The sequence below is a fragment of the Pleurodeles waltl genome, chromosome 3_1 (assembly GCF_031143425.1).
Source record: "Pleurodeles waltl isolate 20211129_DDA chromosome 3_1, aPleWal1.hap1.20221129, whole genome shotgun sequence".
NCBI lineage: Eukaryota > Metazoa > Chordata > Amphibia > Caudata > Salamandridae > Pleurodeles > Pleurodeles waltl.
This window is the reverse complement of record NC_090440.1, coordinates 1,612,309,777-1,612,328,083: the sequence shown is the minus strand read 5'-3', so window position 1 is coordinate 1,612,328,083 and position 18,307 is coordinate 1,612,309,777. Positions and strand designations below refer to the sequence as shown.

The window sequence follows — 18,307 nt, the reverse complement described above, 5'->3', positions numbered from 1 at the left end:
CCCCCCGGAATAATGCAAAGACAAAAGGAAATTAGTGCAACCATTGTAATGTATAAAAATACAGTAAGCTAATATATACAGATATATATACACATCCAACAATATATACATCGCGATTAGTAGTGCAGGTATGCCCCATTCAATGTCCGTGGACCACTGGCCCCAAAATGCATGGGAGAGGCCCACACTAGATACCTGAGCAAAACGGAGAGAACACTGCTGGGGCATCAGATCGGATGACAGCTCCACGCCAGATCCACGGGGAGGCTCCATGCCCATTGATGTATCCTGGGGAGTGCAAACCACAGTCTCACAAGTCTTTTCAGTGGGTGGTTTGCCCACTGTACCATCCTGGGGAGTGCAAAGCCACAGTCTCACAAGTCTTTTCGGTGGGTGGTTTGCCCACTGTACCATCCTGGGGAGTGCAAAGCCACAGTCTCACAAGTCTTTTCAGTGGGTGGTTTGCCCACTGTACCATCCTGGGGAGTGCAAAGCTACAGTCTCACAAGTCCCTACAGTGGGTGGTTTGCCCACCGTACCTTCCTGGGGAGTGCAAAGCCACAGTCTCACAAGTCTTTTCAGTGGGTGGTTTGCCCACTGTACCATCCTGAGGAGTGCAAAGCCACAGTCTCACAAGTCTTTTCAGTGGGTGGTTTGCCCACTGTACCATCCTGGCGAGTGCAAAGCCACAGTCTCACAAGTCCCTACAGTGGGTGGTTTGCCCACTGTACCATCCTGGGGAGTGCAAAGCCACAGTTTCTCAAGTCGATAACAGGCTCCACTGGTTCTGGAGGGGGACTGGTGCCCAGAGTGCTTCCACCTGTTAAGGACAGACGGAGTGGATGCATGTCTCCACTGGTTCTGGAGGGGGACTGGTGCCCAGAGTGCATCACTGTCCCCGTGACGGTCCCAGTTCCGTCACTGCCCCTGCCGCCCATGGGCTAGCGGTGCTAGAGTTGGCGGTGCTTGCCCTGTTCAGCGGTGCTTGCCATGGTGGTCTTTGCCCTGTTCAGCGGTGCTTGCCCTGTTCAGCGGTGCTTGACTTTGCAGTTTCTGACCTGTTCAGCGGTGCTTGCCATGGCGGTCTTTGCTTTGTTCAGCAGTGCTTGCCCTGTTCAGCGGTGCTTGACTTTGCAGTTTCTGACCTGTTCAGCGGTGCTTGCCATGGCGGTCTGTGCCCTGTTCAGTGGTGCTTGCCCTGTTCAGTGGTGCTTGACTTTGCAGTTTCTGACCTGTGCAGCGGTATTTGCCATGGCGGTCCCTCATTGACTAGCAGGGCTGTGGCTGCTGGGGCCCTCCTGGGCACTGACTCTGGCGGTGGTCTCCTGACCACTGACGATGGGACTGCCCTCCTGAGCACTGACTCTGGCGGTGGTCTCCTGGCCAGTGACGATCGAGCTGGCGGAGGCCTCCTGGATAGCAGGAATGATGGCGGCCTTCTGCGCCGTGCTGCTCTTCCAAGACTTTGGCGCTTTCTTCTGCCCCTTCCCCACCTTGGGAGGAGTCACAGCTGAGTCAACACACCCCCCGGGACCCTTGTGAGCAGCTTTGCAGGCTGGAGTCTTCCCCCTATCCCGTCGGGCACTGTCCAACTTCTGGTGCTTCACGGGGGGACTGGCTGTGCTTTGGCTCCGTGTCACACTGGCTGCCCTGGTGCCCGGTGCACTCCACATACCTCTAACAGGCACCACTGGTACCGGAGATTTGTTGGCTGAGGTGCTAGTACAGGACCTATGAATTGGAGGGGGTGGTGGTGGGAAAGAGGTCTACGTTGTTCAGGAAAAGTTTCTGACGAACACTGGACGGGTAGCTGGAGGGGGTCTGGGAGTGGAGGAAGAGGAGGTGGTTGTAGGAGGTGTAACTTTGGATGATTTGGGTGCCAGGTGCATGTTCTGGAGGCTGTCGTGAGGTGGATGGATGTTGGGTGTGTGTGTGCCTGCATTTGTGTACTTTGGGAGGGGGCGTCACAGACACACTAGGAGAGGATACAGGGGACATGTAAATGGTAGTGGGGGTGGTGAGTGCAGGTGAGCGGGTGTGGTGGTGGGTGTGCTGGTGCGAGTCCTAGTGGCTGTAGTGGTAGTGCATGCAGGTGAGAGTGTAGATGACACTGGGAGGGAGGAGGGAGACGACGAGGAGGGGGACACAGTGGAGGCAGTGGATGTTGCTGTGTCTGTATGTGGGTGATGCTTGTGTGAGTGCCTGTGGGATGTGTGGTGCCTATGTTTGCCTGAGCTTCCCTTGTGTGTTGACGTGTGTGCAGGCTGGTCTGATGGTGTGCTTGGGTTAGGCAGAGGTACAGGGGATTGGGTCTGGGTGGATGAAGTTGGAGGGGGGAGGCTAGACACAGGGACAATGGCTGCCATCAGTGCTGAAGCCAGAGATTGCAGGGTTCGATGATGGGCAGCCTGACCAGAATGAATGCCCTCCAGGAATGCATTAGTGTGTTGCAACTCCCTTTCTACACCCTGGATGGCATTCACAATGGTAGACTGCCCAACAGTGAGTGACCTGAGGAGGTCAATGGCCTCCTCACTGAGGGCAGCAGAGGTGACAGGGGCAGGGGCTGAAGTGCCTGGGGCGAAGGTGATGCCCACCCTCCTGGGTGAGCGGGCATGGGGTGAAGGCTGAAGGGCTGCTGGGAGGGCGGTGCTGGTAGGTGGGGTGGTGGCTGTACCTGTAGAAGTGCGGGGCACAGATGTTGCCGCCACCACAAGGGAGCTCCCATCGGAGGACCAGTCCGTGTCGCTGGTTGCTGATCCGGTGACCACTGTGAAGCTCCCCTTGCCCTCCGTCCCACTGGTGTATTCGGAGTCCGTGGTGTGGCCCTCCATGGCCATGTGGGATGCAGCCCCCTCGTGCTCCGGTGCCACTGTACCTCTGCCTGATGATGCTGATGCACAAAAGAACAGGGAGAGGACAAAAATGGGGGGGGGGGACGACAGAAGAAAGACAGGTTGAGTGCATGGCTTACCGCTACCGTTGGCGGGCAATACAGACACAGCAGCCCCCTGCACTACGCCACGCTGTTGGGCTCTACAGATGCAGTTCCGGGGATATGGACTACATGGCTATGGTGGACATCTGCACACATAGATGACACAGGGGCATGTATACCTGTACTTGGCACTCTACAGAGGTAGGGTTGAGTGACACATGGCCTGCATTACGAAGGGGCCTAGCCTACGGAACTCGTCCTGGCCTAGGGAAACCCACAGCCCTCCTCCCCAACCCAGACCCCTCCACTGCACGCAAAGTCAGCTGAATGAGAATGTACTCACCCCCTTGTGTCTGCTGTGATGCCCTCAAGCGCCCATCCAACTCAGGGTAGGCCACCGCCAAGATCCGGAACATCAGGGGGGTCATGGTGCGATGGGCACCCCTCCCACGTTGGGAGGCCATCCCCAGCTGAGCCTCCGCCGTCTTCTTGCTCCAGCGGCGAATGTCCTCCCATCTTTTACGGCAGTGGGTGCTCCGTTTCTGGTGGACCCCCAGGGTCCTGACGTCCTTGGCGATGGCACGCCAAATATCCTTCTTCTGGTGGGCGTTGACCTACATGACATGGACAGGGGAAGAAGAGAAGTCATTACCAACTGCACCGTCGAAATGAGTGGCCCACATCCCTGCCCTTGCCATGTGGCACATGCATTCACAGTCCTTCATGCTCACAGAACTCTGCCCCCTTCCTTACGACCAGCCCTCTTCACCCAGGCATAGCCCATACAACTTGCACCCTATGTACTCACCTGTTGGTCTGGAGGACCGTAGAGTACTGTGTACTGGGGGAGGACCCCGTCCACGAGCTTCTCCAACTCCTGTGCAGTGAAGGAGGGGCCCTTTCCCCAGACGCACATGTCATTGTCTCTTCCAGACTGAGGTCACAGCAGCACTTGCAGTATAGGTCCTCTCCTGTCGAAGATCAGGGATCGAGTGATTCAACAGATAGAAAATGGCGGTCACGTCCGCAGCGGTGACGTCCGCGGCAGTGCGTATCATCACCGCCGGCGCATTTCGTCATTGGCTCCTGGGACCCATAGGGTCCAATGTTAATCAATGCAGCATTGTGCCGCGGTCTTCGACCGCCTACCGCAACGGTGTACAACGCCAGCGCAGTTACCTCACATCCCATTGTCCCAGTTTAGAGGTCAGGCAGCCGTCATTTCAGGGGCCCACATGGCTTCATTTTCAACTGCGTCACACATACCTAGGCCTGGACTCAACACTCTTACAGACAACTTTTTGGATTATGTTTCATGTTCTGTGTAGCTGTGGGTATATACCTCTGAGTTGCTTGACTCTGTGGTCGCTTTTTATTCTTCCTAGGCACCGTCATCTGGGACATGTGAGGAGATGGCGGAATTCTCCGGTGTACCGACTGCTGGTGGACCTGTTGACAATGGAGGAGCGACATTTAATCATCTCCTACAGGTTTGACCGTGCCACAATCCAGGAACTGTGTACCCAGTTGGAGCCAGACCTGATGTCAGCAATCCGCCATCCCACAGGAATCCCCCCTCAAGTGTAGGTGCTATCAGTGCTCCATTTCCTTGCAAGTGGGTCATTTCAAACAACAGTGGCCATGGCATCAGGCATGTCCCAGCCTAACGTGTTGTCCAGAGTGTTGTCTGCCCTGCTGAAACACATGAGGAGCTACATCGTTTTCACTCAGGTGGAGGATTTGGCTACTGTTAAAGGTGACTTCTATGCCCTTGGACATATCCCTAACATCATAGGTGCCATTGATGGGACCCATGTAGCTCGGCCCCCCCCCCGCCCCCCCCCTCACAGGAGTGAACAGGTGTACAGGAACCGGTAGAGTTATCATTCGATGAATGTACAGATGGTATGTTTGGCAGACCAGTACATCTCCCAGGTAAATGCTATGTTCGCTGGCTCTGTGCATGACGCCTACATCCTGCGGAATAGCAGCATTCCTTATGTGATGGGTCAACTCCAGAGGAACCGGGTTACCCCAATCCTGTCATGGCTATTGACCCCAGTGAGGAATCCCAGGACAAGGGCAGAGGAACGCTACAATGAGGCCCATGGGCGGACTAGGAGGGTGATCGAAGGCCAGGTTCAGGTGCCTCCATATGATAGGGGTTTCCCTATTCTACTCACCAAGGAAGGTGTGCCAGATCATCATTGCATGCTGTATGCTTCATAATCTTGCTTTGCGACGCCAGGTGCCTTTTCTGCAGGAGGATGGTCCTGATGACGGTGTTGTGGCAGCTGTGGAGCCTGTGGACAGTGATGAGGAGGAAGCAGAGGAAGAAGACATTGACAACAGGGACTCAGTCATACAGCAATATTTCCAGTGACACACAGGTGAGAACACTTTCTTGACTCTTACAAGTACTTTCACACTTCTACCTCTATCCTGTCTGTCATTTTCAACCAGTATTTGGTAACTGAGTTGTACATTTCCATTACGGTTTCACAGGTGTGGTTACCAACGTGTGTCATCTGCTTGCATCCTTCATGGACTTGTGATGTGTGACATAGGTATGTTGACATTACTGTTGAGAACGGATTTTGTCACTGTCATTGCTAATACACATTTTCTCAATCACAGACTTACTCCAGATTGTTTTGTGTTTCAAGGGTGTTTATTGAAGTGCTAAGTATTGGAGGGGGTGGTAAAATGGTGAGGGGTGATGGTGGAGGAATGTCCATGGCAGAGTCCAGTCTATTAGTCTCACAGGTGCATTGCCCATATGGGCATGGGAAGTGGAGCTGGGGCAGTTCCAATATGGACAGGGTTACAAAGTGGGACAGTGGGATGACAATCAGGGTGGTCTCATTTCTTGGCGGTGGTCTTGCCATCGTGCTCTGTCTTGCTCCTGGATCTCAGGGACCGCTTGCGGGGTGGTTCTCCGTCTGCAGGGGGTGGGCTGCTGGTGTGGTCGTCCTGTGGCGGGGCGTCCTGTCCACTAGCGCTGGCGGAGGTGGTGGGCAGTTCATCATCCAAGCTAGTGTCAGGGGCCCCTTGGAGTGCCACGGTGTCCCTCATGGTGTTCTGTATGTCCTTCAGCACCCCTACGATGGTGCCCAGGGCGGAGCTGATGGTTCTGAGTTCCTCCCTGAACCCCAAATACTGGTCCTCCTGCAGGAGCTGGGTCTCCTGAAACTTGGCCAGGACCGTAGCCGTCGTCTCCTGGGAGTGGTGGTATGCTCCCATGATGGAGGAGAGGGCCTCGTGGAGAGTGGGTGCCCTAGGCCTGTCCGCCCCCTGTCGCACGGCAGCCCTCCCAGTTCCCCTGTGTTCCTGTGCCTCCGTCCCCTGGACTGTGTGCCCACTACCACTGTCCCCAGGTCCCTATTGTTGTTGGGGTGGTGGGTTATCCTGGGTTCCCTGTAGTGGTGGACACACAGCTGATTGACGTGTCCTGGGTACGGAGGTATGGGCCCGCTGGGTGGGTGCTGTGCTGGTGTTTCCAGAGGGTGGAAGGTCTGTGTTGGGCTGTGCCTGTGCGAGGGGAACCGACTGTCCCGAGGCCCACGATGGTCCAGGCTGGTCATCTGGATCCAGTTGGCCAGAGCTGCTGTCATCACTGTGGGCCTATTCTGTGGGTGGGGTAGAGATATCTGGACCCTCCTGTCTGGTGACGTTAGGTAGTGGTCCTGCAGGGGTTTAAAAGTATGAATATTGCATGTGTGTGTGTCATGGTGTGCAATGCGTGGGTGAGCGTGTACCCCAGTGCTAGCATTCCTGTGTGGGGGCTTGTGTGAAGATGGTTGTGGGGGGTGTTATGGGTATGTGCCGTGGGCATGCTTTAGTGAGGGGTGTCCATGCTTTGTTGTGTCATGCAGGGCTTGGTGTTGGGATGGGTAGTTTGTGTTATTAGTACATTAGTGAGGAGTTGGAGTGATAGGGGAGGGGGTGAGGGTGGGGGGGTGTGATAGCATGCAGGTATGGTGGGGGATATGATAGTAAAGATTTGACTTACCAGTGTCCATTCCTCCACTGACTCCTCCGAGGCCCTCAGGATGCATAATGGTCAAGACCTGCTCCTCCCATGTTGTTAGTTGTGGGGGAGGAGGTGGGAGTCCGCCGCCAGTCCGCTGTACCGCGATGTTGTGCCTGGAGACCACGGAACGCACCTTCCCCCGTAGGTCGTTCCACCTCTTCCTGATGTCGTCCCGATTTCTTGGGTGCTGTTCCACTGCGTTGACCCTGTCGACTATTCTTCGCCATAGCTCCATCTTCCTTGCAATCGAGGTGTGCTGCACCTGTGCTCCAAATAGCTGTGGCTCTACCCGTACGATTTCCTCCACCATGACCCTGAGCTCCTCCTCTGAGAACCTGGGGTGTCTTTGCCGTGCCATGGGGTGGTCTAGGTGATGTGTGGGGCGGTGTATGTGGTGATGAGTGTGGCGATGTGTAGTGGTGTGTGGTGTTTTGTGCATGGATGTTGTGTGGGTGATGGTGCTGTGTGCCTCTGTGTGGTGGGGTTGTCTATTCTGTGCTGTCTCTCTGGCCTTCGTCAAAAATGTTGGGTCGTAGGTGTTTGTGTGTGATGTGGGTGTGTGTTTTGTATTGTAATGGGTGTGTGGGAGTAGTGTTTGTATGTGTATCAGGTGTGTGTAATTCGAATTGGCCAATGTGTCGGTGTTTTGGAGATGTGTGTGTATTTTGAGCGTGGCGGTGTGTACCACCAATGGAATACCCGGTTGAAAGACCGCTGCATGGATTCGTGGGTCGTGATAGCATGGGCGTGTTTCTGTTGGCGTGACGGTGGAGGTTTGGTTTTCACCAGTTTCTCACTGACCTTTGGTGTGGCGGACTTGTGTGGGTGTCTGAATTTCGGTGGATTCTGAGATGTGGGTCATAATAGCTTTGGCGGATTTCCGCCGGCGCGTCGGTGTATTGGCGATCTTCTGCACAGCGGTAAGCGGCTTTTAATGACCCCCTAAGTGTCTTAAGTCTTTAAAAAGCAAGCAAAGTCTCTTACAAGCACAAAGTACCTGCTTCACATGAAAAATCTCCGCAAAGAACTGTAGAGGAGGAGATGCGTGGAAACAAAGGGGTGTGCGTAAATTTCTCGGGCCACACACAGCAATGCGTCATTTAGTTTTCACGCAGGGACAGCTGTGCGTCGATTTCCGGCGCTTGGTCGTGGATCCTCTTCGGGTTGCGGGATTTTCAGGTGCCCTGGGGACGGTGCGTGGATTTCCTTCGCTGGCAGGACGAAGTCACAGAAGCTGCGTCGATCCGGTTGGGATTGCATGGAATTTTCTACGACACAGTAATAGTAATATTAAATCCAACTTCACCAGTCAGCAGGATTTTATATCACCATTCTGGCTATACTAAATATGACCTTCCTACTCATTTCAGATCAGCAGCTACCACTCAAACAATGTATGAGGGCAGCCCCAATGTTAGTCTATGAAGGGAGCAGGCCTCAAAGTTGAGTATGATCCAATGTTACCATGTTTAAAGGGAGAGAGCATATGCACTTTAGCACTGGTTAGAAGTGGTAAAGTGTGCAGAGTCTAAAAACCAGCAAAAACAGTGTCCAAAAAGTGGAGGGAGGCAGGCAAAAAGTTAGGGGTGGCCACCCTAAGGCTGTCAGGCCTAACATAGTCCCTTTTATATAGCAATGGGGTACTGAACCTACATTGGTTAGCATTATAGAGGAACCTGTCTCCACTTGAGAATAAGACCTGGATTGTGCACTCATGTCTTTGAATCTCTGAGCAGTGTTTGACTTATTGACCATAAAGTGCTGACTGAACTCTTTGCTTTATTTGCTGGAATTGCCCTAGTCTGGATTTTGTCTTGTCTTCGAAGTTCCACTAAGCAAATGTAGCTAAGTTCTTGTCATTCAGAGATTATCCTAGTCAACTATGAAGTTACCTAGAACTTGACCAATTTTTCTGTTTTCTTCAACTCATTTGTAGTAATTTCATCTAGTATTGTGGGAGCTTATCAACTTAAATATGCCCCAATTACCTAGTATTATTGATGATTATTACGTTGGATACTCCCTGTACATGTTTGATATCCAGATGTATATCAAGTTGAGAAGTCGGTTATAACAAAGTTTAACTGGCTCTACATTAACTGCCAGAAGACTGAAATTCGGCCCCTCTGTCCTTTTCCTGTTCGATGTGAATCCCTCACCATTTCTGTTCATCCAGCTTAACACCTTAGGTTTCACCAATGCTAATGAAGAGGTTTTGCAACCTGGACCAATGTTTTCACTATGACTTCTGATTTATTTTACCCCGTCAAGTCACTGCGACTGAGTTCTCAAAGAATGCTTAGTTCCACCTGCACCAGGTTTCAGTAATCCCCTGAGCAGAAACATTGTGAAGTCCACCTTCCATCATCTCCAGAAGAACAAATGCATTGCTTTTCATTAATACTTCAAATTAAACTCAAGTTGCAAGATGGCAACCATTTAAGTGACTGATGACAGCAAGTGACCAAAATATCATTGCTAGAATGTTGTGTGACAGAAATATGATGTCCTAAATATTGTGCACAAAAATATTACCCCAATGGAATTGTTAAAACAAAATATACACCTAATGGCACAATTGTTTTATAAATTATATTTAGATCACAGTATTTATGTAAGACAGTACTTCGCTAGATAATGTTCTGACATACAACTGATGTCATGCTCCAAGAGCAACAGTGGCTTTCCCTTTGCTGTTATCAACACTACTGAGGGAACTCAGAATGCATTGTCTGGCAGTGACTCACATTCTACGTGAAGAACAGATCCCATCTCACCCAGATGAGTTCTTTAATTTTCAACTCCATAACTTAACCTATGGCATTCCCCAAGGATCTATCCTGTCACTATTGATTGTGATTCTCTACACAGTACACCCCATAATACTGGTACTTGACACGATCCACCAGGATGTAAATGATTTACAGTTCTATTTGAAGGTCTCATCTGGGACTGACATTAACCACTCAAAAGATTGCCTTGACACAACCTGCGCCTGGATATTGACATTTGAAGGTAGAGTTTTTGCTCAAATGGCTGCAGTAAGCAGTAATAATATAAGGAATGCTTTCTACAATATACCTTGACAGCTTCACCCATCACTTGCCAGCAGCATCAGGTTCGTGGTATTCTACACTGACATCAATCTTAAATTTAAAACTCATATTGTGAAGAAGCCTGAAAATAGCAGGCATGAACTGTCTCTATTTTACAAAATGTGAAGGCTTCTTTTCTAGAATCAAACTTCAGAACTGGCATTCAGACATTAGCCCTGTTCCATATTCCTAATTGAACCTCCTGATAAGGGTCCTCCAACCTTTTGCACAAATAATTAGCTAACACTTAGGATCACCACGCTATAGGAGAACTCCTCTGCCTCTCTTCCCTCCACATCCTGTCCATCGACGTCAATTAGGGATCGCCAGGGCTTGAAGCTGCGACCCCTAGCTTAACCTTTTCCACCTCTGACAGAGTCTCTGTGACCCCCGGCTCATTGATAATGATAGCACGTACCATTTAAGATGGCTCGCTGGGAGAAATGTGACCTGTGGCTGCAGAGGTGCGTTTAAAACACTGCCTCTCAGGGGAACTTGTGTATCTATCCAAATTTAGACCCAGTGGTGTAGGGCCCCTTTGAAGGGAGGCACATTATCACATTAGCACAAACAGAGCCCTCCAGACTTCCTTACTGATGGACGCAAACTAAATGATGACAGGTGCATCTGTAGAAGCTCAGTTCGGAACGCTGCTGTTTCTGTCTGCAGAAGTCGAGGCAGGGCTGAGCTTTGCCTCTCCTGGGGCGGGCAGAGTTGTAGTGAAGTCATCAGGACCGTACAAAAGGGCAGGCTCAGAAGACTCCCAAATCAGGGGATACACGTCCCCAAGGGGACGGACACCTGTGTGGCCTGAAGGACTGACTCCCAGATCCTTCAGCTTTTTATCTGGGAAAACGGAGGAGCCGCGCTTGATCCCTTGCCTCCTATAACTCATTAGCCCAATGCTAACCCTTGCCCTCTTCCCCTCTTCTCTTCTACCTTCTGTACGATTTCTGCAAACGCACCTTCCTTCTGTGCGCCTTTGGTACTGTGCATTGAACCGCATGATACTCAGTATTTTCTGCTCCCATCTCTGCACAGAACTCTGTTGTTTGTAACTAGGTTTTTGTTAGGTAATTATCCCCCACACATGCAGGTGCCTAGGTCAAATGTATTCTTGTTTATGATGCCAAAAAAAAAAAAAAAATTAAAAGCCTACTGTTGCTTTCACTGGCTATAAAATGCAAGTGAAAAACTAATTCCATGTCGTTTTAAATTGCTAACCACTGCATGTTACATGTTACAATTTTTGTAATTCTTTCATGTTTCTATTATTGTGTTTTATTTTTCAAAACAGTATAACACTGTTTTTTTTATTTTCAGGCCACATTTAAAGGATGGACAGATATAATGTACGCAGCAGTTGATTCACGACAGGTTAGTTTATCGTGAAACAAATATGTTTCTATATACTTTGCAGTGCAGATAATTAAACATTTCCCCTTTTAAAGAAGTTTCAGTTTAGGTCGAAAATTATGGAAATAATGTAACACATGTTGAGAAAGTGACTCTGCCTTAATAATCATAGGAAATCATTGCGACTTGCCAATTGCAACAGATAGATTTATTGTAAAAATAAAGTGTGTTTACAAATCCTTCAGTCTCAGAAACCCATTTGGCACTTTAACCTCACATTTGTGTGCGGCCACAAGGATTGAATGCATGACTAAAATGTTCTTTTTCTGCCGGCTTTCGATGGTGGACGCATTGTACTGAACCACAATGAAAATTCTGTTTATGTTTTAATTTAAAAACTTTCCCGACATGGATAACATTTGAATACTTTTAACCTTTAATATGTTGTCACGGCACCACCCATGTCACAGTGTGCCTTTATTTAATCTCCCAACACTGGGCAATACTAATCACAGCCACTGCAAAATTACTCCTGCTATATTCCCTTCAGTTCCCTTTTCCGTGTCTGGGCTCCAGAATGTATTTAAGAACCAAGGACCAGATGTAGAAAAATTTACAACTGCAATTTCCTTATTACAATTCTTACAGAATCGCAATTAGGAAATCACAATTCCAAGAAAATGTACATCTTTTAAATAGCAATTTCTTGTGGGTCCGCAACCTACCTCCTGAATAATAATGAGGTAGGTTGTAATTTGAGAGTCATTAGGAATGACAGGCATCACAGGGATGATGGCCCACAGAGGTCAGCAGACCACCATGTCTGTGATTGCTATTAATTAAAGCAAACTTTTTTTTAAATGCAGCCCATTTTCTTTAAAGGAAAATGTGATGTGTTTAAAAATAAAAAATACACTTTTTTAAAGATTTTTTAGGAGTAGGCAGTGACTCATGGGACCATTGACTTTTCTAAAAAAAACACAAAAAAAACCCAAGTAAATTCTCAAAGGGGAAGGGGTCCTTTAGAGACCCTTTCCCATATGTGTATGGTTACCACTACCTTTTAGTAATCTGTAAAAAACAAATGTTTTGCAACTGTAGTTCAGTCGCAAAACAGTTATACATACCACTGGGATTTTATATTTGGAAGGGACACCCTTCACACACCCCTTCCAAATACTGCTGTGATATGCATGTGCAATTCATATTTTCAATTCGGTAACGTGTTACTGAATCACAATTTGTACTTTGTACAAAAGAAAAAGCATTTTGGTGATCAGAAATAATGGTTTGTACATATGACCCGAGATTAACAATTCAACAGTCCTGTATGTTTTTTTGAGATATTTTAGTAATATGATTTTTATTTCCTTTGCTGAGATGAGCACAAAGTCTTCAGGATTTACAGGCTGCTGCACTGAATACAAAACTGCTGCATCTAAGATTGATTCCAACAACCATCTCATGTTGTTAGCAGTCTTAGGACATCTGGAAGATTTATGCAGGCCTCACCATAACTTCCAAGGAAGCTTTTGGATAATAGGCAAATTTGCCTGGTTGTTCCTTAGAGTGTTCACCATCTAGTTCCTGTTGGTTGTGTTAGCCATCAGAGTAATTACAAGGGGACTGCACCGAAAAAAGCACGAAAAAGGAGATAGCCAGGTTGACATCTTGCTACCAGGAGCTGTGATTCCATTCTGGTTTGTTGGCGTGTAATCTCCATGTAGCTGTTCTTACCTGGAATGTGATGGATCTTACTGTAGTGTGAAGGTGGCTGTTACTGTACAGTTAGCCTGTGGGCACGACTTTGTACTAAAGAGAAGAGCTGAAACCATTCTGTCCGGCCAATGGCATCTTTAAAACAGGTCCCACTGTAAACCTCAGTTCGCAGGACCCTCTCTGGATACCAACTTGTAATGTTTGTGTTTTGATAAACGGTCAATCTAACAAATGTTGGGGAAAATAACTACAAGGGTCTGAACTCAGTGGCCAGCAAGGGGAAATTCTAATTATGAAACTTATTATGGCACTCTATGATCTATAAAGGAAGAAAGATATTTCATGAACTCACACTTAAAACAGTGGTTTATTTCTCAATGCACCAATCTTTCAGCATGGCTCTGGTACTGCAATGGACAGCCATCAAATAATTCAGGGACTTGGTATATGGTAACTATTTAAGATCTCACAGAGATGTTTCCTGGGCCACAAATGTCAGACTAGGTTCTAGCACTAACCATCAAGTCAGAGACAGTGGGTGTTGAGTTGACAGTGCTGAAGAACCATTATTGGTGCTACTGTTGAACTTGACCATCACCCAGTACTATCTGTTGTTTCAGTTGGTACCATTGCTAGGATCCATAGTGTTGGTCATGCTGCTGAAAGTGGAACTGAGTTGAGGCACTGAATAGGAAAAAAGCGGGGTAAAGTATTACATTAATTATTTGAGTCTTTGCACACCTTACAGGAAACTAGTTGCTTGAAAGCCTTACTAGATAGTGTCATGAATGAGATGTGCTAACCACTCTTTCATGTGAATTAGCTTTTATGAAGTTTTCTTCAGAAGGGCTTCTTCAATTCCCTGATGAGTCAGCCTCTGTCCTGTATCTCAGTGAAGATGAATCTGAGGGTGCTAGGGTTGATGGCCTCTTGCATCTTGCTGTGTAAGCATGCTAGGTGTACTCTGCAGTGGGATATGAAGTCCCAGTGAGTGAAGCATCACAGGGTCTTTCTGATCTAGTCCAGATTTTGGAGAAGACTGCAAAAGCTTTGCAACAGTGGCTGCTGGACCAGAATCGACTCTGTTGCAGTCCCCTCTCCTTACCCCACACAGAGCTAACAGTGGTGACTGATTCATCAATTCTGGCTTTTGATGGCAATTCGGGAAAGGTGAAGATTACTGGCTTCTGGCCTCTGGTGGAGGCCCAGCTTCCTATCAACCTGTTGGAACTGCAGGCCCTCTGCTTGAGCATCTATCCTCCAGTCAGGCAGACCCTTCAGGAGGATGCCGTGTCACATCAGCGGGGCAAGGTCCTGCACCTGAACCTGCTTTCCTCTACTTCAATACTTAGGGACTGAGCTGCAGCAGCTGAGCACTTTTGACCTTCCTCCTGAAATAGTGGATGTTATTCTGGCAGACAGACAGACAGACAGACAGGCAGACAGACAAACATTCCACCAAGTATGTATACGCCACTGGAACAAGTTTTTGGTGTAGTTCACTGCCACTGGATAGAACCACTTCATGCCAAACTGTTCTGTTTGTGGGGTCCCTAGTCCACCAAAGCTTTGCTTTGGGCACTGTTAAAGGTTACCTATCAGCTATTTCATTCATTTTACATTTACTGGATCAGCCTTCTTTATTTCAATCACCTGTTGTGATGTATTTTTTTAAAGGAGTTACAACATTTGTTTCCTCCTTATCCTTTTATCATATCGTAATATGACTTGCATTTGGTTCTGACCTTTCTCATGTGTTTCCCATTCAAGCCTATCCACAGCTGTCCTCTCGGTTGCTACCTTCAAGGCAGTCTTTCTAGTGCCACAACATTGGCTCAGAGAGTGAGTGAGCTTCAGGTCCCACCTTTTACCATTTCCTAACCAGACAACCTGGATTTTAGTAATTCTGCCTCTTTTTTGCCAAAAGTAGTGACTCATTTTCATGTTGGGCAAAACATAACTCTTCTGACATTCTTTGCTACACCTCATCTATCCAGGAGGTATAGAGAGGGTACATAGGCTAAATTCAAGAAAGGCTCTCAGCTTCTACTTTGACCGTGCCTACGTACATAGGCTAGATCCAAGAAAGGCTCTCAGCTTCTACATTGACTGTGCCTGAGGAAACTGTGTGGACAATCAGCTCAACATTGGGATCCCAGGAGCAAAGAAAGTTAAGGCAGTACCGAAGATAACCATCTCTCACTAAATCATGCTCTTCATTAACATCTGCTTTGCATTGGCTAAGAAGCAGTATCCAGAAGGCTCATGGGCTCATTTCACCAGACGAAGACTGCTACCACTGCGTTGGCCTACGGAGTGCCTGTCCTGGACATTTGCCATGCAGCTACATGGACATCACTCCATACGTTCATGAAGCACTACTGTCTGGATGGGCAGGTCCATCATGAACAGCACTTTGCCCACTCAGTGCTGCAGGATTTTTTGGTTTGAGCCAGTCCACAGAACCACCTCATGGGAGGTATTTCTTTGGTAATGGCTAAGGTAAGGAATCTGCAGTTAAAAGTCTCTAACAGAAGAACATGTTACCTACCTTAAGTAATGTCTTTTCTGGTAGAGACTCTGTTTAACCACATATTCTTCACTTACTCTGACATCCTCCTCATTACGTGAACTGGACTCTTTTCATCTAAAAAGATCCTATTTTAGGAATCCACACACTGGTCACAACTAATCTAATTTTAGCTCTGTGTCTTTAGGCGCGGAAGAATCAAGAAAGCAACAAAAGCAAGTGATGTCAGCGCACATTAGCACTCCGATATAAGCCTGCACACATCACTTACAGCACAGAGCGACAATAACGTGGAGCTGCAAGTGCCACCTGCAGGCATGCATGGGTACTGCTTTGAATTTTCCGGATCCAGCATGACGACTGGGGAATATTCAATTTTAACTTTCAATAGGGAATCTCTGCCCCAGTGGCAGAGTTCTCCACAAAGTGCTGGGAAGTTACTAATAGTAATACTTTGGTTGCAAATTTGAATGTAGGAGTTTCCATCCTGCATTTGAGGGGTGGAAACTACCAAGTCTAAATGAATGTAGGGATCTAGACACTGAAACTGTGAATTCCATCCAAAAGTAGATCTACACCTAGATGTTGGTGGAGGTCTACATGTGTGGTGAACTTACCTTTGTGTATAGGGCTCAAAGATTTTGTGTTTGCACCCTTCAGATTAACAGAAAATGTGGACACCTAATCAATATTAGGCAGATAGATTGGTTACCCTCTCCATCACACACCAACAACAAAGAGAAAAGGCTGAAAATGAACAATCCAATATCAGAAAATATATGATGCTGTCTCACAACTGCAAATATGGTCAATTCAGAATGAAATTCAAAATGTTAGGTAAATGTAAAACAAAGATTAATTAGTAGATTAAAGTACAATGATAGTTCCTTTTAAAATGCTTCCTTCCACAAGCTTGGAGGGTATAGATGTATAATCAGCACTCTTGCAGGCTACTGGTGGGCACTACAGGAACACAAATTTATAAATTGTTCTGCCATCAGCACAAATCTCAACATTTTGTTCTAAATCTGCTTTTGTCTAATCCACTTACATTTCAGCATACATTGTTTTATTGTTAATAATAATACTTCTAACAGGTTATGTTTTTCTATTTATAGTACTGGCAGTTTTTTTACATGATGTACTGTTGTAAACATGAAGTGTTAAGATGATGTAATGCAGCCGCAGTCATTTCCTCAGCTTCAATCAGATGAAATGCTAAATAGGTCCTCCTAGTTTTCAAACAGGGTGGTTACACACAGATCTCTGTAGCAAAGGCTTTCTTATCAGTGACATTTTGATATGTTCCCCCATTAGTTGTGCATTTTGTATCCTTGTTTCCCAGCCACTTGCTGTCTCTTTATGGAAAGCCTCCCATGCCACGTGCTGCATCATATTGTTTTACGCTTGATGGTGGTCATTGATTTATTAATAAACGGTTTATGGACCACCACATTTGTATTTCAAGTTGTAATTGCACTCAGTTACATTAGACGCATTGACCTTATTTTAATATATTCTGTTTCTAAAGCAAATATGATTGTTAATGCCATAATTTATTAAATCTTCCTATAGGTACACGACCAACCCAAATATGAGGACAACCTGTACATGTATCTATATTTTGTCATTTTCATCATCTTTGGGTCCTTCTTCACCCTGAATCTCTTCATTGGTGTCATCATCGATAACTTCAACCAGCAAAAAAAGAAGATAAGTATTAAATGATGCTCGTGTTATCATATTTGTTTACTACTTCTATTCAACCCTTTTATAATGATTAAAATATCACTACTAGCTGGCTAGCTGTATTCAACAGCTCCCGCCTTTCATTATCACCTGCACCTCTTGCTGTTGATGTAACAATTTCTAAGACGGAACCTGCTGTGAGTTGGTACTATAAGAACCTTCAGAAATGGCCATTATTTCCTTACTTGCTGCTTATATAAATCACAGTAATAGTTTTCAAGTACAAACTGACTGTTGAAGATACAATTATTCACCAGGTAAGGTTTTTAGGTCATTAACTTCTACATCGTATCTGCAGCTCAGGGCAATTACACACAGGTTTCACAAGAACACAGAGCTACATGCCTCAGCTGGGTCAATAAATTTAGGATGTGGTAGGTCAACACACATGTGCAATCTCTCTGAGCCGTGTCACGCCTTCTGGCCTTGATGCTCAACACAGTTACATTTGTTGGGAGTTTTGACCATGGGCAACAATGTAGATTTGCGTTACAGCAACTATTACAGCTGTTGCTACACTCATATATATTGAACCTAGAAACCACATGGGCCCAGAGAAGCCTTGCTGTAGCATGAAGCTCTGCATCATCATTAACTGAGTTCAAAAGTATTCATTGAGGGTGAAGATGAGATTTACATCAGCCTGGTGTCTGAACACATAACTTATTTAAATAGATTTTTATGACACTGTGCAAAGTACAACCTTAAAATTTGACATGCACACAGTTTTCTGTGATGAAAAGCCTAGGGAACCCGTAGGATCACAATTATTATTATGGTCTGCACAAAGATTATTATTATGGTCCACACAAAGATGCTAAGGACGAATTTGCAAATATGTGGTTCTCTCCCTGTTGCTGGCAAAGAGATGGTTACCCATGTGTGGG

General features: G+C 47.0%; 1 protein-coding gene across 2 annotated transcripts in view; it reads left to right on the top strand.

Annotated features, from left to right (window-relative positions):
• The window catches only part of LOC138285390 (sodium channel protein type 2 subunit alpha), a 666,155-nt gene that overhangs the window by 567,997 nt on the left and 79,851 nt on the right, over positions 1 to 18,307 (top strand). For both annotated transcript variants that reach the window (XM_069225263.1, XM_069225264.1), the window contains exons 25-26: positions 11,390 to 11,443; positions 17,247 to 17,384. In XM_069225263.1, coding sequence (XP_069081364.1) covers positions 11,390 to 11,443; positions 17,247 to 17,384 — 192 coding nt within the window. The remainder of the gene's footprint in view (positions 1 to 11,389; positions 11,444 to 17,246; positions 17,385 to 18,307) is intronic.